The 24,732-nt window shown below is 40.8% G+C and overlaps 3 protein-coding genes across 4 annotated transcripts in view; 2 read left to right on the top strand and 1 right to left on the bottom strand.

The window, feature by feature from the left end:
• Positions 1-5,484, top strand: part of znf839 (zinc finger protein 839) — a 55,840-nt gene extending 50,356 nt beyond the window's left edge. Inside the window, exon 8 of the mRNA XM_072490438.1 lies at positions 1,985-5,484. Within this exon, the coding sequence (XP_072346539.1) occupies positions 1,985-3,111 (1,127 nt within the window). The 3' untranslated portion in view covers positions 3,112-5,484. The remainder of the gene's footprint in view (positions 1-1,984) is intronic.
• cinp (cyclin dependent kinase 2 interacting protein) lies at positions 4,808-14,574 on the bottom strand. Its single transcript, XM_072490440.1, has 5 exons — positions 14,449-14,574; positions 12,040-12,211; positions 11,254-11,386; positions 8,735-8,864; positions 4,808-6,249 (listed from the first exon to the last, which is right to left on the bottom strand). Exons 1-5 carry the CDS (start codon positions 14,453-14,455, stop codon positions 6,047-6,049), a joined length of 645 nt encoding a protein of 214 aa, XP_072346541.1. The 5' UTR covers positions 14,456-14,574; the 3' UTR covers positions 4,808-6,046.
• Positions 14,575-14,962: 388 nt separating this feature from the next.
• Positions 14,963-24,732, top strand: part of tecpr2 (tectonin beta-propeller repeat containing 2) — a 123,034-nt gene continuing 113,264 nt past the window's right edge. The window contains exons 1-4 of one of the 2 annotated variants that reach the window (XM_072490436.1): positions 14,963-15,087; positions 23,518-23,753; positions 24,030-24,158; positions 24,289-24,417. In XM_072490436.1, coding sequence (XP_072346537.1) covers positions 23,535-23,753; positions 24,030-24,158; positions 24,289-24,417 — 477 coding nt within the window. In that variant the 5' untranslated portion in view covers positions 14,963-15,087; positions 23,518-23,534. Of the gene's footprint in view, positions 15,167-23,517; positions 23,754-24,029; positions 24,159-24,288; positions 24,418-24,732 lie in introns of both variants that reach the window. The other variant, XM_072490437.1, reaches the window with a different exon arrangement.

Below are 24,732 nucleotides of genomic sequence, written 5' to 3'. Positions count from 1 at the left end.
TGGGCAGCTTATGAAGTTCAGCCCCTGCTAATGTATGTACTTTGTACTCCGACATGTTTCTCCTCACCTAGAAATAGTTTTAGCACCTGGTCCAATCATTTATAATAATGATCTTTATTGTTACAAGTAGGCTTACATTAACACTGCAACAAGTTACTGTGAAAATTCTCTAGTTGCCATATTCCGGCGCCTGTTCGGGTACACAGAGGGAGAATTCAGAATGTCCAAATCACCTAACAATTAAACCAGTCCTACACCAGTAAATGCTAGATCTGTTGCCCATGATTTGCCTGCATTTGGGAGCTGGTATTCAATATAATACAAAGTTGGTAAGGGAGAAAATGACTGAAGGTTTCTGTAGCTGGGAGCTAAAGGAAAAAATCTACAATAATCATATCAATAAAAAACAGTTAACATTGTGATGGAGTTCTGGAAGTGATCAACTTGGTTGCAGATGGAAAACATAGCTGCGGGCTATTGGAAACCAAGGAAATTTTTGGATGCTTATAAGTCGCTGCACAGAAGTTGCAGAGGGCTATGCTTGAACTTTAGGGGCGGTAGAGAAAAAGATGATGGGTTGCTTAGCCAAAAACTAATAGAAGGACCCCATGAACTCTTGCACCTTGAAAATGGCTGGAACACTGAAGAGAACTCGGGGTGGATTCTGAAGAGCTGTGATGTAACTTCGATTTGGTACCGGAGAAGAAATTAATGAACCAAGAAAGGGTGTGGGGGGAAAGGAACGGTAGAATTGAGTTTACAGCACAAATTTTTTATCAGCTGTCATGTTAATAGTGGTTACATTATTTACTTTTTGATACATAGTAAAGTTTATTTTGGTATTAAAATCTTGTGATGTAGATGTAGTTCTCAGTTAATTGCTATTTATTTGGATTTCTGCATTAATGGTTCCTAAAAGGATTGTAACAGGGTAAGTAGCGCGTCTCTCACCCAAATCTCCAAAACTGAGATCCACATAAAAGATGTGTCTCGTGTTTGAGGCAGCACAAATCAGCCCCTTGAAAGTTTGAACTTATCCAGGCAATTCCAGTTCCTATGCGTGCATCAGGATTTCTGCAAGGTCCTGTTGCACATCTTGCACCTAAAACGAGATTTAGTTGCTGTGGATTTCAGAAGATGAAAGCCAATGTGTATTCATCCCATTCTCAATCCTATTGATAAACCAGTGTGACATTCACCCACCTCTAAGGAGAATTCCACTTGGATGTTTAAATGAAAGGGTCAGCCATGTTGGGCATTTGTACCTACTAGAGGTTGGATTGAGCTACCTAAACCTTTAGGACCATTGCACTTTAGGCTATACTGGATTCTCACATAAGATAAAGAATAGTACTATAAAATGGTATATTGCATTTACTCTCTTATTTGCTTTTTTAAGAATTATTATTCATTCAAAAAAATGATTTATTAACATTTGTCTTTGTAGATCGTGGCCACTTTTTTCTATGCAAAGAAAATAGTTTTGCGACTTTTCAAAACTCTTTTCTCGTCATCTATAGGCTGTCGCGCTATTAAGAAGCAATTACCAAATTCGTAAACTGGAATTTCTGTTGGGTGCGTAGGGAGTAGTATAGAAAAAAATTGAAGATTCAATGTGTTGCTAAAGTATAGTAACTCCAATTGCATGCACCAAAAACAGAAAATACTGGACAATCATAGCAGGTCTGACAACATCTGTGGAGAGATAACCGAGCTGATGTTTCACGTCTGGATAACTCGTCAAAGCTTGACAAACCCTAGCTTTGACAAAGAGTCATCCAGACATGTCCACAGATGCTGTCTGACCTGCTGTGATTGTCCAACATTTTCTGTTTTTGTTTCCGATTCCAGCATCCACGGTAATTTGCTTTTAATTTCAATTGCATGAGTTCTTTTGGTGTCATCGTGTACATGCAGCTATATTAGATTGTGTACTGTATTTAATGTGTTTACTTACATAAAATTCTGTTTTTTTTTTTTGTAGGCCAGAAACAAACTGAATGTCCTGCACCGAATACTTGTGATACACAAATAACATATGGACCAGCAGCTGTTGAGTTATTCGATAAAGAAACAGATGATGGAGTGTTACTTTCTGAGAATGACATTAAAAATTCCAATACCATAGAACAACCTACTTCTGAGGAATTATGTTATGAGGTAACTCAAGTTACCCTGTCAAGTACTCAACTCCCCTTGTTGGAGCCGCACAATGAAGTCCTAAATAATACTATACAGGGACAAGATGATTTTTTAGTTATGGACACAGATATTACAGCAGAGGAATTGGTTCAAGAACAGTTGTCTTGTCAAAATATTCCAGAACAGTTGAATGATACTGAACTAACGGCCACAGTGCAGTCAGAGGATGAAATGACCGCTCCAAATTCACTTCTTTCAGATATGGCCACAGGCAATCAAAAATGTTCTGAAGCAAGAAATTCTGTTCAGGATTTGCAGCATCAGATGGGGAACCAAGATCCACTTGGCAATCAGGAACAGACTGGGCAGCTGAATGATTCTGACATAGCAGACCAGATGCAGCAGCTTGAGAAAGCTCTGTCTCGGGATGTGGAGCCCATTGGAGAGGTTTGTAGCACTGAAAGTAACCATTTACAGCAGCACCAAGCTGAACAGACTTTTGAAGCTGACATCTCTACTCAAGTAGATCTTGACGGTCAGGTATCTCCTGAAGAACTGAATGGATTGCAAATAGTCAATCAAAATAAAATAATGAGTCACTTCGATGAGCAGAATGCTGACCAACAAAATCAGGATGGTTCAGAAAATATTCTGGAAAGCACAGTGACTGAAGATGGAGCATTAGAATTTCAAATACCTATTGAAAGTCAGGAATTATTGGCTCAGGGACACGAACAGATATTCATTCAAACCTCCGAGGGCTTAATTGTGTCACATGAAGGAACTGCGGTTGTGTCGCAGACATCTGAAGGCATTGTTATAGTAACTAATGCTGATGGTACGACAATGCACATACGAACACCTGATGGTGTTCCCTTTGAAACTGTAGAAGCACTTCTTGCAATGGACTCCGAAGGGCAAAGTGAAGGCCTGCTAGTTTCACAAACACAAACTGAGGTGGAACAATAATTGGGCTGTGCTCACCCCCATCTAAAAATAACCAAGAAACTTTGCAGTTGTGCATTGAAATGATAAGTACAAAACAGGGCTGTTACTTTTTTTTTCAAAGGTTGAGACTTTGTTTTCGATTGTGTTACAGAGAACATTTATTACTTAATGTATTTTGTGTTGAACTTTGTTGATCCACAAGCTAACAAGTCTGGTACAAAAGTGGGTGTAAAGTTTTAAAATTGGTTTACCCTGAATGTTTCATTATATCAGGCAAGATATTTGAAAGAGTGAATGAATCCAGGTACATTTATTGAAGTTTGTACTCTAGAACAAAAATGTGACTACAATAGACCAGGAAATGTGATGTTGCTGCACTGAATTTGAATGGATTTTTTTCTTTGCATCTTTACATTTGACTCCTTATTGCTTATTGGAAATGACTATTTTGCCAACATAGTATTTGTATACCTTCTACTGCCAATTTTTGAAACTGCCAATAAAAGATTAATTATACTTTCATGAAAAAATTATAATAAATTAAAATCTCATGCTTTGCTATTTGAAAGTTTTGCAAAAATCTTAATTATTTAACCTCTTAGTAATTCATCTCAACAGGAAAATGTTAAAATTAACCTGTACTTACTGTGTTACAAAATATCAGTTGTAGATTTAGTTCAACCTTTAGTTTAAATAACAAGAGACCTGAAAAGTTGCATGAAAGTTTCTGATTTAAAAACGTGGACTTGAATTGCAGTTTTGAAAACAGTTCTGAAATACAAGGATGTTTTGTTTTACTGATGTGGAAAATTAGTTATTCAATTTGCTCACTTAATTTTTAGAACTTGTGGCCAAAGAAATTAAAATGAAACCTCAAACATTAGAGAGCACAGTGCTTTTAATACCAGCATTAAAGTAATTAGCCTACAGATGTTCAATTTAAAAGAAAAAAACTTTAAGCGGAGACTATAGCTGAAGATGATGAAGCCTAGAATATTAATTCTGAATTGCTTGGCTTTCACTCGAATAAAATTTTACAAAAATTGTATGGCACCAACACATTTTTGTCTCCTGTGGGTTAATAAATCTCCAACTTTATCCTTGGAAATGGTGATGTATGAAGTTAGTTGCTTTCATGTAAATTCCTTTTGAAGAACAGTTGTTTTTAAAATTAATGCCCCATCTTTCCAATCGTGTCCCCTTTTGTAATGCAAAACAATGGCTGAAGAGTCTGCTGTCTTTCATGTTAGTTTGCAGTCCTTTATCCTTAAGTTCTAAAACGGAGGGTCAGATTTATTGAGAGGGGACAGTAGCAGTCATAGTGCTGGAGTAATGTTAGTTATCACCCAAATGTGAAAAACAGGACTGAATTTGGTCCTTTAATCCCTTGGCTATAAGGCTGTAAATGTATGGCAGGTTTTCAGTCGTGCCAAGTACACGTTCCTTTTTTTTCCCTGCAACTGATGAGAGAAATGCAATTAGTGCAAAACTTGATGTCCTTTTGAATTGATGTGAGAGGATGTAGGAACAGGAAAGTTGTATTACTAAGCTATGTACATATCGGCTCATTACTTGTGCAGCCTGTTCATCAAATATGTATTAAGGCTGTGTTGTGCATGTTAGTAGTTTCCACTTTCTTCAGTGTACACCAAAACATTATCAAAGAGCTGTAATTTGACTGTTGTAAGTAATGAACATATTTAAAGACATATGAAAATAGCAGAAAATTGAATTTATTTTCTATTTTTAATATACAGATATTTTGTAATGTCTTGCTTTTGAGTACATTGTAATCTTGACAGACAGCTTTGTTGCCTTAATTTGATGGTGTAGTTAAAAATGCCATCAGTAATGTACTTCAGCCCAATTGGATGGTGATTGTTGTCATGTGACAACTGCATGATGGATTGGTGATTAAATCAGCTTATTGTATAAAACAAATGACATTTTACTTGTCATTACAAAATGGAACTGCTCTGTCAAAGATCAACTTTGTAACCAGCCAAAGGTTGGTTTGTACAGTGTATTATAAACCATTGTTAAACTGTTATAAATATTTGCTGTAGAATTTAATGCAGAGCACTTGTGCTTTTCTCACTACGTGGGTCTAAATATTTTGAAAAGCTGCCTTGCTGGTTCAATAGGGTGAAAAACTTAGAATTCTACCATAAAGCTCCATTAAACATTAACAAATATATATGGAAGTTTAAAATAAGCCGCCACAACATCTTTTTTTGTAGTTTTGGTATTCTTTGTTTTTACATTACTTGAGAGTGCTAGACAAAATACAAATTTAATTATCTTTCAGGACCATTGTTTAATAATTTCAACAAAATTATTTTTTCAGCATTTAAGTATTTCAAAGTTTCTAAAAATAAATATATTTTTTCTTTGCCTTTTGTCACGATCATTGTCTTATTGGATTCTGCCATACATTAAAAGCACAAAATTGAATAATGGGTGAAACTTATTTTGCTGTTCATGTGAGTTCTGTTCCAACCATTCATAAAAGATTCAAAATTGAGCCCAATCAATTTCAGGTTAAACCTGTATTGGTGCCCAACTTTGTGCTAAATCATTTAAGGGCAGTATGGTAGCTAGCACTGTTGTCTCACGGCTCCAGGGACCCGGGTTCAAATCCGGCCTTGGGTGACTGGAGTTTTCACTTTCTCCGTGTCTGCGTGGGATTTTTCCTACAGTCCAAAGATGTGCAGGTTAGGTGGATTGGCCCCAAGTGTCCAAAAAGATTAAGTGCTGTTACTGGGTTACAAGGATAAGGTGGAGGCTCTTTCCAAGGGCTGGTTTAGTCTCGATGGGACAAATAGCCTTCTTCTGCACTATAAAATGTAAGATTCAAAAGCACCTGTATGTTTTTTCCAAGTTGGAACAATGTAGATTTTACAACAGTTTTTTGGTGACTTATCTCCGTGCAAGTTCTTTTCCAATTATATTTTTATTATAAAGACCTGTGCCCAGTTTCCAATAACATGCTTTCAGTGAGAAGTCTGGCTTTTTCTTCTATATAAGGCTGGTACAGCCAGGCAGACAACTCCACCATCATAAGGTCAGGGCTACTGGTGTGAGCAATCTCTTGAACAATTATCCGTTTTAGCTGCAGTTCCTTTTTGTACATCTCTGTTAACTGAACTGAGATTTCATCTGAAACAAAGAACAATTACAAATGAATAAGCTGTTGAGTCTTGTGTTTATACAGCATTTCCAGTCGAGGTACATAAATGTCAAATTGTGATGCAGTAACACTGAAACACGTCCCTACTATATGGTTCAAATGTAATGTTAATCTTTTGAGCAACAGTTATGTATTCACCCTCTGATAATTCAACTGCCTATGGAAATTAATTGCTGAACCTTAAAGCACCTGGTCTGCAAATTTAGCTTTATGTAGATGTGATTATCAGAAGTTGGCAGTATTGGGTTAAATTAGAAACATGGAAAACAGGAGTAAGCCTTTTGAATCTTCTCTGCCATTTATTATGAATTTTCTCCTCATCTCAGTCCTAAAAGGTTTACCCATATCCTTAGACTATAACCCCTGGTCTGGACACCCGCACCATTAGAAATCATGGAAACCCTACAGTGAAGAAGGAGGCCATTCAGCCCAAACCCTCAAATAGCATCCTACCTAGGCCCGCTCCATCCCCATAACCTTCACATCTTTGGATACTAAGGGGCAATTTAGCATGGCCAATTGACCTAACCTGCACATCTTGGGAGTGTGGGAAGAAACTGTAGCACCTTGAGGAAACCCACGCAGGCACTGGAGGAATGTGCAAACTCCACACAGGCGTGCAAGGTTGGAATTGAACCCGGGTCCCTGTGCTGCCCTTCGAGGGTTCCTTCCTGCATCTACCCTGTCTAGTTCTGTTGAAATTTTCTAGGGTTCTATGCGATTTCCCCCCTCATTTATCTAAACTACGTAATCCTAACTGGACGAATAATATAACAATCTAATCTGTCCTTCGTCTGTCCTGCTATGCCAGGAATCAGACTGCTAAACCTTCTCTGCACTCCCTCTATTGCAAGAACATCCTTCCTCCGATAAGGAGACCAATACTGCACACACTATTGCAGTTGTGGTCTCACCAAGGTCCTATACCTTTGCATCAAGTCATCCCTGCTCCTTTACTCTCATCCTCTCGCTATGGAGGCCAACATACCATTTGCCTTATTTTATAAATGTTTTTTATTGGGTTTCCATTTGCCGCCTTTATCGCTGCTGCACCTGGATGCTTACCTACAACGACTGGTGTATGAGGTCTTGTTGCACATTTCCCTCTCTTAATTTTATAGTTACTCAGATAATCTGCCTTCCTGTTTTTGCGACCAAAATGCATTACCTCACATTTATCCACACACTGCATCTGCCATGCATTTGCCAACTCACAACTCATACCACTCTGAAGCATCTTTGCATCATCCTCACAGCTCACCCTCCCACCCAGCTTTGTTTTATCTACAATTTGTGTCTTCCACAATTTGAGTTTGTCCTTCACCTTTCCTGCCAATTAGCCTGTTCATTACTGGCTCCATCTCATAACCAGTTTTTAAAGCTATTTTAAGTTCCAAGATTGCAATGATTTGTAAGGAACCATAATGCAATAAGACATGCATATCTTTGAGCAAAGATGAGAAACTAAAGTGAAAAAGGGAAATGGATGAATAGTTTTAAAATGATAGGTTGCACCCCAATGTTTACACTAAGCAGAAGACTAAACTTAGAGGAACATGAGTAGGCCATTCAGCCTGTCAAGTTTGCTTTGCCTTTCAATTAGATCTTGGCTGATCATCTACCATTTTCCCACACTACCCCCATAATGACGTCATTAGTCTACAGAAATCGATTGATTTCTGTCTTGAACATGCTCAATGATTGAGTTTCCACAGCTCTCTTGGGTAGAGAATGCCAAAGATTCACCACTCTAAATAAATTTCTCCTCATCTCAGACCTAAATGGCCTACTCCTTATTCTGAGTTTACGTCACCAGGGGAAATATCCTACCTTCATATATGCTGTTATGCCTGTCCTGTAAGAATTTTCGATGACATAATTGCTCAATCTTTCCTCGTAAGACAATCCCAACATCCCAGGGCTTTGATCTGGTGAACCTCTGTTGCGCTCCCACAGTGGCTGGTTTAGCACAGGGCTAAAATGCTGGCTTTGAAAGCAGACCAAGGCAGGCCAGCAGCATGGTTCAATTCCCGTACCAGCCTCCCCGAACAGGCGCTGGAATGTGGCGACTAGGGGCTTTTCACTAACTTCATTTGAAGCCTACTTGTTGCGATTTTCATTCCGCCTGTCCAAATCTGTTTGAAGCCTCCTTGCATCTTCCTTACAACTTACATTCCCATCTAGTTTTGAGACAACATTACAATTGGTCCCCACATCCAAATCCTTTTCAGGATGTGTCTCACAAATCAATAGAAATATGTTACTCATCTTGAGATGGAAAATGTCCACCTTCCTATGAATCAATAATGTTACCATCCCTCATGAAATTGAACATCATCCTTCACAGGCAAGAAGATTGTAAGGAAAGTTACTTGTTCCACAATTTACTACTCCAATGTGGAGAACAAAGATTAACAATGACATTCCCATATTTAATACTTAAAATAACCGTACAGAAATATTTTATGGGCCATGTATGAAAGAGAGGCATTTTTCTTCCACTTTCACCATATTGATAGGTATCGAGGTCAACTATTCCTTTTGTGGTTGTACAAAGCTTTTCCATCTTTAATTCCAGTTTGATCTGAAAAAAAAGATGCAAGAATTAACTTTTAAATTTAACCTTGGCTTAGACAACTACATTTGATTTTTACCATCGTACTCAATGAAACAATTGAGTTATTGATCATGGGCAGTTTACTACCCTGACGAGCAAGAGTTTACCTCAATATTATTATAATAAATAATACTATTACAAATGTCATTTTTAGGTTCAATTTTATTGAAGTAATAAGGTCAAAATTTTCATGTATTTCAGAATGTTGTATTTGTGGGTTGATCAAGGAGATGTGTAACACAGCAGTAATATAATACAAAACTTTACTGTAGGCAAAACATGATGAAGGATTTTGACTAATTGATTAACTATTTCTGATTTCAAATGTTGAGTGCAATCGTACTGTTCCAAGTGTTGCAGGATTATCTTCACTTTTTGCTAGCAGGGATTCATCCTCATATGTACAACCATAAAGTAACTAAACAATCAGCAACATTGTAATGTCTTATAAGGTGACCACTGCCTTGGCTGAATGCAAGATCTTATTTTCTCTCCTGCTTTTCATTATTTTTTAAAAACCAAAAATGTACGTTATTCATATTTCACAGCATCTCACAGGAATACATAGTTCTTTGTTTAAATTCAATTTTGGTTTTGAATTCTTTTCAATAATTGTATTTTTAAAATCATATTTTGCTGGAATGCTGATTGCAATAGATGTAGCTGCAGGTTTTGCCATGTTGCCATTTAAAGATCACCAAAAAATGTTTTTTTGGTCAAAAGTTTGTTCCAACACACTAAAAAAGGTTGGCATAATCAGATTTACCAGTTTGTCTCAAGTCTTAAATGTTTTCCAGTGGCTACACTTCTGCCCTAACCCATAAGAATCTGATTCCAAGTGATTAATCCAGAAAATATCCTCTTATGAATATCCTGTCAATATTGCCCAACATCTGACCTGTACGATAAACTTCGCCAACAATTTGTAATTCTTTTTTCCCCCTATAAATTTAGAGTATCCAATTCATTTTTTCCAATTAAGGGGCAATTTAGCATAGCCAATCCACCTATCCTGCACATCTTTGGGTTGGGGGGGCGAAACCCATGCAAACACGGGGAGAATGTGCAAACTCCACACAGACAGTGACCCAGGGCCGGGATCGAACCTGGGACCTCAGTGCCATGAGGCAGCAGTGCTAACCACTGCACAATAGTGCTGCCCGTACAATTCTAACAGTCAGCAAATGTCTGCAGAGTGCTTATTTAAAGGGCTCACCTCTCCATATGGGTTAGTTGCTCGTTTGTTCTGCTAAACTGCAAGTTAACTGTTATGTGTTTCAGTAGAGGATTTTTGGCATCAGTTCTTAACATACTGGTGTTAGATTTCTGTCTGATTTGGAAATGGTTGATTCCAATCATGGGTGGACTTGTAAGTCTGCCAATTAGATTAGAGGAGGAGAAGAAGCAGCAAATGTGACAGAGGGGGAGCTACACAGGAGTTTACATTCAGTGGGTCTTCAACTAGACTTCTCGTACCTCAACTTCCGCGCTTCACCACAGAGGTTGTAATACAGCTCAGTCAAAAGGCTATCCGGTTCCCACGCTCTACAGCTTTTCACCGTGGTTAGTCCAACAGCAGCAGATGACATCAATTATATGTTTGCTGTGCATTATATCAGGGATGAGACCTGGGCTCTCTACAACGGGAACAACACACCTGTCTTCCACCGATGGATAGAGAAGCTAAAAACTAAACTAAAGCAGATTGCATTTTTCCAGGGTCCATGATGCCACAGGCTGCACCCATATATTGTCCTGTGTGCTGATCTCCAGCCTAGCATATTTTATCTGTGAAAGAAAAGTTCCTGAATGTGCAACACGTCATATAGATCAGTGTGTTTTTCTGCCACTGGTGCGGATTCATTCATGTTGCTCCAGTTTTCTGTGCTGCCCCTCCCTATTTGAGGATTTGTTGGACCACATGGTCCTAGTCTTCCACTGTTGAACAACATGTGAGCACACATGCAGAAATACGGCCAGGCTGCACTGCAGCATGACTCATCCCATGGTCCAGAAAGTGGAGCAACCAGGCAGAGATATCCTAAGTGGGCTACTTTATGATCAGGGACTTCCCATTTCGCCAAGGCTTATGACTCCATTCAAGAACCGAAACAGACACGGAATATGCCTAAAGGAGAGATGACCCCTATCTGAGCAGTTAATTAGTGTGCTTCAGCAATGCATCCACAGCATAAAACTGAAGATCAAATAACTTAAAATAATTTAAGTAATATTACAGTGGTTCAAATTCATGCTTTCTGATGGAAGGCCAGTGCTCCACCATTTCAACAAATGTGTCCACTGCAACCATAGACTCGCAGTTTAAAGGATGAATACGTTTTTCCACTATTCATACCATTTTGTCAAGGATGTCGAGCAACTCAGTACAACATTCCTGCAGTTCTTTGTTATACTGGAAGTTAGACATTCCAAGATTAGAGTTAGCATCCTCTCCTTCAAATGCTTCCCGCATAATTTCACTTTCTCTCCTGAAGAAATTAATACATGGGTAAAATGTCAGTATCATGAACAGTTTAAAGGCAATTATCAGGTGGTGGACAAAATGTTTTGTTTAATGCAATGGGATATTAAGCATGACAAATGTGCAAGACATAAATCTAGTGCAATTCCATTCTCAAAGGGTACATGACTACTGTTTAGTTACCCAAGAGTATTGATTCAAGCTTTTTAAACAATACCTCATTAAAAATACCATTGGTGCCTTTTGATTATGAAAACAGCAATTGTCAAACCCAGGAGAATGGTTATACAATGTGGATCTGTTTGTTCAGAGCTGTTTTCTTATCAATTGCCTTGAAGCAAATAAAATTGTTCTATTGCAAAATTTGATTGAGAAAACAAGTCTTACTTTAGTTACTGGTGATAGCTAACATTTAGAATAATTAACTTCAAGCAAATTGTGAAAAATAATTTATGCTTTCTATTTTCCAAACACACTTGCAACGTTTAATAATGATCCTTTCAAAGCACAACTTAAACTGAACTGATGCAGAATAGAGTATGAGGTAACCAATTAATTTATGAATAAATTCACACCGAGGGCACACATTTAAAAATAAAACTTAAACACATCTGATAACGAAGGTTTCTAGATGTAAAACTTTGCAAAGGTAATCCTTACTGGTTGCTGAGTTTCATATTCACAATTCTATTTGCTATTGAGAATCCTGTGTTATTAAACACTTCCCATTTCAACATGAAGTTATGCCAGTCTGCAGCATTGTCCTTTATTTTTCTGGCACTGTTCAAGTCTGTTTTTCTTGGAGTTATAAAGATTGAGTTAGTACATGGAGCTGTTAAAAAAAGAAACATATGTACAAGGATTTTAAAGAAGCATTAAAACTTACCATTAACAACCTAATGCTTAACTGCCATCCTTATTTTCAAATCTCTCTATGGCCTCATCCCTCCCTTTACCCGTAATCTTCTCCAGTCTATAACCCTCAGATATCTGTGCTCCTCTAATTCTGGTACCTGGAGCATGATCTATTTTAATCCACCACTATTGAATGTTATGCTTTCAGTTACCAAAGCCCTAAGCTCTGGAATTCCCTCCCTAGACTCTCTTTCCTTCTCCAGTCATTCTATTAAACCTCTTTGACCAAGTTATGGCTATCTGCCTGAATGTCATCTCATGTCACTATAGGTTTTACTTCATCACACTTCTGTGAAACACCTTGGGACATTTTATTATGTTAAAAGCTGCTACATAACCCGGTGGTGGTGGTGGTAACGCTAAGGATCAGGGGCCAGTGGAGACGGCACCGGGGTGCAATGGGAGCATCGGTGTGGTCCCCGATCAGGGGTAACCACCGGTTTGTCCCGGGAAGATGGACGGGGGGGGGTTCCAGAGCTGGCATCGGGCGGGGATTGGAAGAATGGGGGACCTGTTCATCGACGGGACGTTTGCGAGCCTAGGGGCACTGGAGGAGAAGTTCGAGTTACCCCCGGGAAATGCCTTTAGATATATGCAGGTGAGGGCTTTTGTGAGGCGACAGGTGAGGGAATTCCCGTTGCTCCCGGCACAAGAAGTTCAAGATAGGGTGATCTCGGGTGTATGGGTCGGGGAGGGCAAAGTGTCGGAAATACACCAGGAGTTGAAAGAAGAGGGGGAAGCGCTGGTAGAAGAGTTGAAGGGTAAATGGGAGGAGGAGCTGGGGGAGGAGATCGAGGAAGGTCTGTGGGCTGATGCCCTAGGTAGGGTTAATTCCTCCTCCTCGTGTGCCAGGCTCAGCCTGATACAATTTAAGGTGGTCCACAGAGCGCACTTGACGGGGGCGAGGTTGAGTAGGTTCTTTGGGGTGGAGGACAGATGTGGAAGGTGCTCAGGGAGCCCGGCGAACCATGTCCATATGTTTTGGTCATGCCCGGCACTGGAGGGGTTCTGGAGAGGAGTGGCGGGAGCAATATCTCAGGTGGTGAAAGTCCAGGTCAAACCAAGCTGGGGGCTAGCAATATTTGGAGTAGTGGACGAACCGGGAGTGCAGGAGGCGAAAGAGGCCGGCATTCTGGCCTTTGCGTCCCTCGTAGCCCGGCGAAGGATCTTGCTAATGTGGAAGGCGGCGAAGCCCCCCAGCCTGGAGGCCTGGATAAATGATATGGCTGGGTTCATAAAGTTGGAGAGGATTAAGTTCGCCTTGAGAGGGTCTGCGCAGGGGTTCTACAGGCGGTGGCAACCGTTCCTAAACTATCTCGCGGAGCGTTCGAGGAAGGTCGGTCAGCAGCAGCAACCTTGGGGGGGGGGGGGGGGGGGGGGGGTGTCCTGGGAGGGGGAGGGGGAGGGAAAGGGGGGACTGCCTGGGAGGGTGGATGAACAAGAGATAACATAAAGGGTTGGGGAAACTGGCACGTACGGGTGAGGGCCAGTGTACAAAGCTGTGTAAATATATCATTTTGCCATGTATATATCTTGCTCTGCGCGATTTCTCTTTTTTTTGTTACCGGGGGGGGGGGGGGGGGGTTATTGTTTGTAAGGGAGAAAAATTGTGTTAAGAAACTTTAATAAATATATTTTTAGAAAAAAAGGTTGCTACATAAATACAAGCTGTTGTTAACAGCTACAAGGTCGTTGTTAACAGCCAGGTGATATCTTACATTTCTTTCAGCACACTTTGTCAACAGGGGTGGATTTTTAGCCAGGTCTAGAATTTGCCCTTCTGGTTTATCTTAGAGATTTGGGAATAGAATTCCTTGGACAGGATACAGTACAATTTTGTTTGATAACATTTCTGTGAAGCAGCACTTTAGGACCTTTGACAGTCGCTCATTGGGAGAGCCGGTACAGACGCGAGGGGCCGAATGGCCTCCTTCTACACTAACAATTCTGTGATCCTGGATTGTTTCACAAAGGGTTTCTTTACGTAAAAACATATTTTCGAGCCTCCAAAATAAAACACGTGCCTCTGAAGACCAGGCCAGGGAGTTTTAAGATGTGAGCGGCGTAATCAATCCTAAATCTTTCCATATGCGCCTTAAAACACGCTGTTTATAAAAGCTGAGCAAATTCTAATGCGAAATTATTAAACCGTACCTTCCATTCTTACCACGTCCGCACAGCTTCAAACACAAAGTGGCATTTCCACTCAGTGCAGCAGGGAGCTTCCTGTCACAGACGACCCACGAGTGGCTGGAGGAAACCTGCACCCGATTGGTACAGGGCTCCGGGCAGGATGCAGTTCCGATTGGTCAAACCGCCAAGAGCTCCGATTGGTGGAACAGACGAGCAGAGCTCCGATTGGTGAATCCGCCAAAAGCTCCGATTGGTGAAACAGATGAGCAGAGCTCCGATTGGTGAATCCGCCAAGAGCTCCGATTGGTGGAACAGACGGACGGAGCTCTGATGGTCAATCTGCCCCAAGAGTTCCGATTGGTGAATCTGCCAAGAGCTCCGATTGGTGAAACAGACGAGCGGAGTTCAGATTGGTCAGCCCGCCAAGAGCACCGATTGGTAGAACCGACGAGCTGAGCTCCGATTGGTGAATCCGCCAAGAGCTCCGATTGGTGAAGCGGTTGACAAGAGCTCGGATTGGCGAGCTGGTCCAGTGGGCGCTCCGATTGGCGGAGCGGCTGAGTGAAGCTGCGCGGTTTGTTGTGTGCGCGGGCTTGGGCGACGGCAGCAACATGGAGGCTGTGTGGATGTAAAACCCGAAGACTCCGGCTCGGGAGCACAGTGAGTGGAGAGTCCCAACTGACTGGCCGGGGGTTGGCAGTGAACAGTTGAGCCCTGAGCTTATGGAGGCCTGAGCGGGGTGGGTGAACCGTTAGCTGCTGGGCCGCCTGATGCTGCAGGAGACCCTCTGGTCCAGGAGTGATCGGCCTGTTTACAAAACCAAAGCGCTGTGAAAGTGTGTTGAACAAAAGTCAGATTGCAGGCAGGAAGCTGGAGATTAAACTGTTTATAATTTAGAAATAAATGCATTCTGATTGGTAGCTGAATATTTAGTTATTTTCCTGCTCCTAGTGCCAACATTTAAACCATATTACAGATTGATTATCTGATAAACTTAATCAGATTATTAAAACTAATTTAATATATTTTGAAGACAGACCTTTCTGCAATTCCTCCTTATTCAGCTACAGCATTCACACAAATGGGAACTAAGGCAATCCTGGAATATAGTCATTATGTATTTATTTGAAAAGGATAAGCTGTGCCTTATGAATATCTTCCACGGTAGAGGGAAACTGCTGACTAGGTTTACCGAATTCAGTAGAATCAAAGAGCAGAGAGGGCAAAAAAAAATTAAGAGCGGGTATGGATTTTCTAACTGCTTCTGGCTTGTCAGCCAATGGCTTTGAAAGGATTTAAATTTTTTAAATGATCGCGTTATTCAAATTCCACCCAGGCAGGTATATATAATGGCATGAGTAAGTAAGTGGCTTCCCAAAGTGGAAGGGGTTATCATGGATAGTTATGCCTCCAGTTTTGCTGCTGATTTCTAAGTTCTGAAGCTGTTAGAGTCTGTGTTCAGGAATAATGAGATCCTGTTACTGAAAGGTATGTTACGTTTAGTTAGGCCAGAGTCAGAAGCTCTGGTTAGGTTAAAGTTCAAACAGAAATGAATGGAAACTGCAAGTCATGTAGATGTCAGGATTATGCTTTCCTGAAAGATTGCAAAAAATTGGTTCCTGCTCTGGTCAGTTACATTTCTGCACACTAAGTCATATTGCATATCCTTGAAATTAAGTCCAAGGAAACTATGAAATACTGGCAAGTAATTGTGATTCACTGGTAGAGGTGTTACACAATTACACCACTGCAGACAGTTGAAGAGTAAATCTTCAGATAAAAGTCAAAAACGTCATTATTTACCTTTGTAACTTAGCTGTTATCATGAGGTGTACACATAAAGTACTCTCTCCCATCACCTATCCTCTAGTCTTGGTAAGGAAGACTGAAAGAGTTGAGGAGTTCCATAGATTTGAGATTTCTGAGAATGTGTTAAAGTGAAGATGCCACTGAAAGAGTTACTTGACTGAATGAAGACCAAAATGATGGGTCTCTTTGGGAATTCATTTATTCTGCCTTCTATCTACTTGCCTTTAAAACCCCAAACCTAACCTCATGATCTACCTCATCTCTCCTAATTTTTCAATTTTGCTCCCCCATCTTAGTTTTTTTTTAAAATGTATTTTTATTGAAATTGTCAAGCTTTTACAAATATTGCATCAAAACAAAAGAAGAGAAAAGAAAGGCCATAGGTATCAATGTATAACAGGTACAGGTCAAAACAGAAGTCATTGCAAGGATAGGAAGAAATAAGACCAGATGAGTCCAGAACAATAACTCGAAAGTGTTCCCTCCAGGATACAAGACTCAGCTGCACCAAAACAGGATACAGGCAGCAGCACAGATCTACATCATACCTATAGCTTCAGGGGGAAAAAGAACAGAGGGGAGAAAAGCATCCCGAGAACCCCAGATCTAAGGGGAAATTACACTGATACCCACAACACAATCCAACTTTCCTCCTGGATTATATGATGCCGCAAGTCCGAGAAAATCTCAAACCAAGATCTCCCATAGGAAAATAAGAGAAGCAACACCTCTGAAGCACCAACTTCTATGAAAGAAGAATAGAGCAAAAGAACAAGAAGTATCAGAACTAATCACTTTGATAACCGTCTGAAGCATTACATTTAAACAAGAGCCAGCCAACTAGCACAGGGGGAACCCCCCCAAAAAAAATTTTTTTTAAATCCTACTCTCGGGGAAGAAAAGAAAAAGGGTAACTATTAGTCACAACACTTGGCCTATCATGAAGTCATCACCTACCCAGGTGCAGATCCAGTTACACTGGGCTCCCCCACGGGCATCCCAAGAAGGAGTATGCTGAACCTTGGGAACATCAGTATGCTGACCATGGTGCGGGGCCTGGCCTAGCCCAGCATCGCCACAGAAGGAAACTCAGAAAAATCTGATTCCCAAGGGCTTTATGCATCACCCCACTCCTTACACTCTTCTGAGTTGCACCAACTCAGTCCCAGACATGACAAAGTACTTCTCCTACCCACACCGCAAGAAAAGATGGACAACTGAGCCCTCGCCACAGGATGACCCCCAGCTACCCGCCAGGCCAGTACCAGAACTAATACTACGCACCAAGATAGGAGAGAAAAGACCCCCCCCCCCCCCCCCCCGAGGCGACATTCAACCCCGCCAGGGAAATAGCGGCCATATAAAGGATGGTCACGACCACCCTCATCCACACCAAAGTTCTGACAGTAATGAAAATAAAGGCAGACCTATATCAAGAGGAAAGACTGACTTGTTCCCAAGGGAAGAGTCAAACAAAACCCAGTCCTCATCAGGATAACATACAGTCTACCTGGGCCTAAAAAGGAAGAGGCACTGAATCAAAATTAAATAAATGTTTTTTATAAAACTGAACCAGATTAACTCTAACTGAGGGTGTCTGCCTTGGACAAAACTAATTTTACAAACCCCAACCCTCCACCCCTCACTCCGGCTCTGCTCATCTTCTTCTAAGCAAGGCAGGGGAGAGATATCATAAAGCACACACACACACACACACACACACACACACACCCCCCCCCCCCCCCCCCACAGGATCAGCATACAAAATAAGACTTACAAATAAGGGTAAAGACTGCACAAATCACAATTTCAACATTCTGCTTAACATGATGTAAACTTCTTAAATTGGGGTAACCAACAGCACAGGTCCTCACACTCACATTATTCATTTCCATGTAAACAGAATAAATTGGTAACATCAAGCAGACAACAACATGATCAACAGAGCAATTTCCAGGATAATAACTGAGATGCGAAGCAGTCCTCGGGATAAAGACTTCTCCACTGACACACAAAGAAAGAACAAATCAAGGTTAAGGCAGGATCAGGATCGATGAGCAAACTTCAGGATCTCTCAAGGATCCTAACAAGCGAAGCACGAGACATCATTGCTTCCACCATGCCATCTCACCAGAACCCAGGCGGTCAAAAAATTAGATTCCGGCCGGGTGGAATGGCGCTACTGGTTCAGCCATCTCCAACCCCTCACGACCGACAGCCGGAGCAGGACAGCACCGGTCCAGTGGTCTGAAGGCCGACCCAACCCCAGGTCTTGAAGACTGGATTAAATGTGCTCCGTCAAATTTAATTTGACCAGCCTCTGGATCGAGATCCTCGAAACATGGCACCCAATTTTAGAACTCATTTGGGAGCTTCATCACCTTGGGAACCAGGCTCAACAGCACTCTTTCTGTACCCCTCTCTCTCAACTCCGTCAGGATGGACAACGGTTCTTGGAACAGGAACCCAACCGTCCAGAGGCGTGCTCCTACCAGGGAAGAACCTCCTCATGCGCTTCCATAAAATCATGTCTCAATGCTTAGAATTGGGCCTTGACAACCTGCACTGCATAGCAGGTGCTATCACATCTTTGTTGGCAGTCATAATCTGTCATTGTTCACCACACAGTCAAGGCCTGCTCAAAAGCAACTGCACACCCAAAGGCAAGGACCACCCCAACTCCTTCCAGCCTCAAAGGACAAGTGAGTTTTTAAGCATTCTATCTCGTCCCTCCTGCCAAAACACCAACCAACAATTATCGGGACCTAATAATCTTTATTGTCACAACTAGGCTTACGTTAACACTGCAATGAAGTTACTGTGAAAAGCCCCTAGTTGCCACATTCCGGTGCCTGTTTGGGTATACCGAGGGAGTATTCAGAATGTCCAATTCCCCTAACAGCACGTCTTTCGGGACTGTGGGAGGAACCCGTAGCACCCGGAGGAAACCCACGCAGACATGGGGAGAAGGTGAAGACTCGACACAGACAGTGACCCAAGCTGGGAATCGAGCCTGGGACCCTGGAGCGGTGAAGCAACAGTGCTAACAACTGTGCTACCGTGCTGTAAACCAAGAAAAGACAAAAAGAAACGTGCACAAGGATGTAAGGACACATTAAAAGATGAGCAGAGCCGGAGCGCTCAACGCAGCCACTCCTGCGCTCACATCACATGACCCTGGTTTCTTTATTTTAAATACTGTAGCATCACCTGTCCTGGTCTTGGAACATGAGAAATGTTATTGCTTCCAGAAGCTTCCTATCTTTATGGCATACTTAAATATTTACATTTATTTTACTATTCGCTTAGCAAAGAAAACAAACTGACAGAAGAGACTGACATAATGGTGTTGCTATTAAAATAGATCAGCATATTAAGAGCACGGTGTCTTATAATGTCTTGTCTCGGTATTGTTTTGGAATACAAAGTCGATGCACATTCAGATGGACTTGCAGTGTCCAAAATTTGAAGTGACATTGTGTGCAAAGTTCTGAGCAGTCTGGACAGACTAATTAGGGAGAGACTGTCCCCATTGGCAGGAGGATCAAGACGACAGTAATTTAAGGTGAATGGTAACAGAAACAACATGGAGAAAAATATTTTAATGCATCGAGTGGTCAGGATGTTGAATCTACTTAGAGTGTGGGGGAAATCGATTCAGTTATCACTTTCAAAAGGAATTGGCTAATTATCTGAAGTGAAAATAACTGCAGTGAGTTGGATTAGCTGAGTAACATTTGATTGATATTTATTGTCACATGTACCGAAGTACTGTGAAAAGTATTTTTCGGCGGCCAAGGGAACGTACACAGTACGTGCATCGTGCATAGTAGACAAAAGAATAATTGACAAGAGTACATTGACAAATGGTACATCAACAAATAATGATTGGTTACAGTGCAGAACAAAGGCCAAACAAGAGCAGCATAGGGCGTCGTGAATAGTGTCCTTGCAAAAAACAGATCAGTCTGGCATGGACATGATGGGTTGAATGGCCTCCTTTTGTGTTGTAATCATTCTAGAATTATGTGGTGTAACACTTTTCATATCTAGCAGCAGTGCTGATGATCATTACATCTTATTATTTTGAAATGGAGAGTAACAATGTATGAATTTCAGTGATTTGCCTTATTAGCATTTAAATTGAAAGTCAACATCCAATCTCAACATCAGTAGAGTAACACCCTCTTGTTAGTGAATGATATATGGATAATGTTGAGGTAAATTTTGTTGATGGTTCTAAATAACAGTCTCTCCATAAACATTTCATGAGTTGATTTGGAGAGGAGTAAATGTGCTTTTCAAGGGAAAAGCTTTCTAAATCATTACTTATTTAGAAGATTTGTAGCATCAAATTAGGTTGTGCTTAACAGATGCTCGATTTTATACAAAAGTAATGCTTTTAATAGAAGTCAACGTACTAACTTTCTTCCTTGCCCTTCTGATGAACCCACGGATACTGGGTGCCTTGGAGTATCTCACTTAGGTGGTCATTTGTAACGTGTAAACTGTACTGAAGCCTGTTGGCAGTTTGTTCAAAGTGGTGTTTGAGGGCTGGATTGCAAAGGTTACAAATGCTCAAATAAAGGCTAACCGAAGACTACAAACCAGTCAGTCTTATGTTATGATGGAGAAACTTTTGAGTCAATAATCCAGGTCATAATTAATTGGCATTTGGAAAAATATTCACTAATAAATGGCAGCAAGAATTTGATTAAGTTTTTTGCTGAAATTACAGAGGGGGTGGATTTTGAGGTTGAGAACTTTAATTTTCAAAAGTCGGTGACAAAATTACCGCATAATGTATGGCTTCACAAAACTGAAGTCAATCGGATTAAAGGGGCAGTGGTCGTGTGCTTGCAAAATTGGCAAGGGTCAGAAAGCAGCGTGAGCAGTTAGATTTCAGAGGTGATTTAACAGGTCATTATTTTAAAAGGCATAATTTCAAAGTTCTGCATATGACATAAAACTCAATGTGGTTAATAAAAAATGTGGGGAGTAACTGACACCAGGAGGTGAAAATAGGCAGACTCATGGCAGATAGAATTTTAACACACAGGTGTGAAGTGATTCATTTTGATTTGAGGAATAAACAGGCAGTGTAAACTAAATGGTACAATTTTAAAGGGAGTTTAAGAGCAAAGTTGTGCCGATGTATGTGCACCATTGAAGGTGCAGGGCAAATTCAAAAGGCATACTGGATCTTTGGCTTTATAAATAGAGTGCAAAAGCAAGAAAGTTGTACTGAATCTTTTACAATATGTCGGTTAGGCTCCAGCTAGAGTATTGTAAACAATTCGAGTGGAAAAAAAATACTAGTGAGCTGAGTGCCCTGCTGAAAGGGGAGTGTGGTAGATTTGGTATTTTTAGAAAGGGACATGGCCAAGCTCACCAGGGACAGCAACCAGTGTTAGGAGGGGCCCAGCAAGATAAACCGTCTGCCACCTAAATTCTAGTAGCCGGGGACTGCTTCCTACCATCTGAGGCTGGGTGAACCTCCATGTTTCTGCTCCCAAACCAGCTGAACACTACCCTTATTGCATTCCTGTCTTGAAGTTAAAATGGAGTCTTGAGTCATTGAGTAGATATCAGGAGCAAAGGCCCAAGCTAATGATCTCCATCCAATGCCGACTTTTAACACTCCTACAGGTGCTCCTGTGAAATTCCAGTTAATTAACTATGGATGGCAAAATTGGACTTTGTGGTCTGCAAGTTTGATGTGTTCATTATCTACACCCACTGACAAGGCAAGTATATAAGTACTGCAGCGACAAGAGCAGGTCAAGCGTGTAACTTGCTTGTGTTGCAAATACTCTGCACACTCTTTGACACCATCCAGGACAAAGCAGTCCTCTAAGTATTATTGAAACCAGGGAACTGATCTTGATTATTGAAAATGGGCTTGTCGGTACTAGAAGTCATCAAATCCTTATGTTCCAGGAAGAGGGCATTCAATCCATCAGGCCCATGCCAGCTCACCGATCGAGCAGTCCTGTTGAATAGCACCCTGTCCACCACATTAAACATTCACCGCCTCCACTGCCTGTGCACAGTGGCAGCAGTGTGTACCAACTACAAGATGCACTGCAGCAACTCGTTAGGGCTCCTTCGACAGTTCCCTCTAAACCCAGGATATGTTCCACCGAGAAAGTTCAAGGAAGCAGCTACATGGGAACAGAATCATTTGCAAGCCACACACCAACCTGACTTGGAACTATGTCACCGTTCCTTCACTGTTGCTTGGTCAAAATCTGGCACTCCCTTCCTAACAGCACAGTGGGTGTACCTACACCACTTAACCTGCTCACCACCACCTCAATTAGGGATGGGCAACAAATGTTGGCCTAGCCAGCGATGCTCAATTCCTAGAAAAGAAAAATAATTTTTCTGGAGTTTGAAAAAGATGGGAATTCCCACATATGAAGTAGAAAAGGGCCTGTAATATAAAAGGTGTGTTATGGGAGCAATTGGAGCTCTGACTCCAGATTATTCCTGTGATTGGCTATCCAAACCTTGGGGAGCTGTTGGTCATTGCTCAGTCTGATTTACATTTTGAGCATTGCCTTGGTTTATCTTGTATCCTGTTGCTACTTCCAGCCTGAATAAGCACATAGGAAAATGATCCAAATTCTGGCCTGTTCTTTTTCATTGAAGCAGTGGAATGACCCCTGCCAACAGCAGGTGCTGACACCTCAAGAAAATTTGACTTACCTTTGTGTTGATCGAACTGTAACCTTTTCTACTGATAGTTTACTGTAGCCATTTATTCCATGGTGATTTTGTTTTATTGCAATTTGTATGTTGCTATAAGCTACTTCTAACAATCTCATCATTCAGTTCATGTTTTATATGTGACTGCCCAATATGTCTGTTATGACTTGCATTTTCTTGCTGGTGCAAGGTTCTCTACAATAACATACCAGGTTTCAGTTGCAGCTGTATCATGTTTGTCACATTATAGCTACAGTCTGTAGGCCTTTTGCATCATTTAAGATCCCACTATTGACACTTTTTTGTGCAAGTTCCAAGATGTTCCATAGTAAGGTAGCTATTTAAGCAGCTAATTAAAGAGTAGGTAACTTCCATCATTTGTAGATAAATATTTATTTCCTGAGTTTGGATGTGAAATTCGAGATAATTGACCAATCAACAGTGCCCTTGTCTGAACTTTGACTGTCCAATATAAACTCGTCTGATGTAAGTGGATTTGTGTGTCACCTGTTTGCCTGGTGATGAGCATTTCTAATTACAATTTCCCTTTGTTTCTTTTTTTCAATATAGACCGTCGTATTGATGCCATGGCATTAGATGTGCACTTCACAACATTTAAGGAGTTCAATCCATTATATTACCTACTTAATGCTATCCCAGCAAAAGTACAAAAAGGATTTCGAAATGTATTTGTGCATCTCACAGCACTTGATGCCAATGAGGACTATATTGCAGTGGGCAGTAATATTGGTATGCTTTATCTCTACTGCAGACGGCTGAACAAGATGACAAAATATAATCTGGAGGTATGTTTGAGCATTAGCCTGCTGCTGTAATTGTGTGAATGAAACTGTTTCTTGAGACCAGGTGATGCAGTGCGTTAGATATTAGTGTATCAACTCTAATACTTTGACATTAACATTAGACACAAATGATTGATAATAATGATTAGTCATGTTCTTCTGAGGTTCTGGTATTTTTAATTGGTGTATCCAAATATATCTTCAAAATGCAGCTTTATATATGCTTCAAAAAACTTTGTGACCTAGTCACTTGTTAAAAGCATTTTCTCTCTCATTAAGGGTAAAACGGATATTATTAGAGTGGTGAAATTGTTGGCCTGTTTTGATGATCTTGTTGCTGTTGGGACATCTTCAGGAAGAGTGGTGCTTTTCCAGCTGGTTTCCCCATTGCCTGGCAGAAACAAACAGGTAAACTGAGATTTCCATGTGTTCCACGTTATAGCAATCTAGTTTTTGGGTATTGACAAAACTATTACCGTTCCATGATGGAGATTTTACCATTTTTCTTGGCTCTTATGATGTAATTCTTGCTCCACAGTTGCGTCGTTTTGATGTGGGTATACACAAAAGTAACATTACAGCGCTAACATGGAGCACCAATGGAATGAAACTGTTCTCTGGGGATGATCAGGGCAAAGTAGTGTATGCTGCTGTCGACTTGGATCAGGTAATGAAGTGTAAAATAAGTTGTGGTCGGATAGGCTAGCTGATAGTTGCATTTACTGTATATTTGTTCATCTATAATCATATTTGAGATAACATTGTTTTGAAAAGAGGCTACCCTTTTGTTCGGTTAGATTTAAAAAATAACTTGCAAAACAGTGGTACTGTTGGTGCGTATAAAAGACACGTTTGTGTCAGATTCGCGCATGACAAATGCTGGTAGTTGGCTACTATTGAAGGCGGTTGGCAGCGATTATTAATGGACTGGCAAAGTTGAGATTGTTACTCGTATTTGAATTGTCAGATGGTGACAAATGAA

Source organism: Scyliorhinus torazame, chromosome 2 (assembly GCF_047496885.1).
Source record: "Scyliorhinus torazame isolate Kashiwa2021f chromosome 2, sScyTor2.1, whole genome shotgun sequence".
Classification (NCBI taxonomy): Eukaryota; Metazoa; Chordata; class Chondrichthyes; order Carcharhiniformes; family Scyliorhinidae; genus Scyliorhinus; species Scyliorhinus torazame.
The sequence above is the reverse complement of the archived record's forward strand: the minus strand, read 5'-3'. Positions and strand labels throughout refer to the sequence as shown.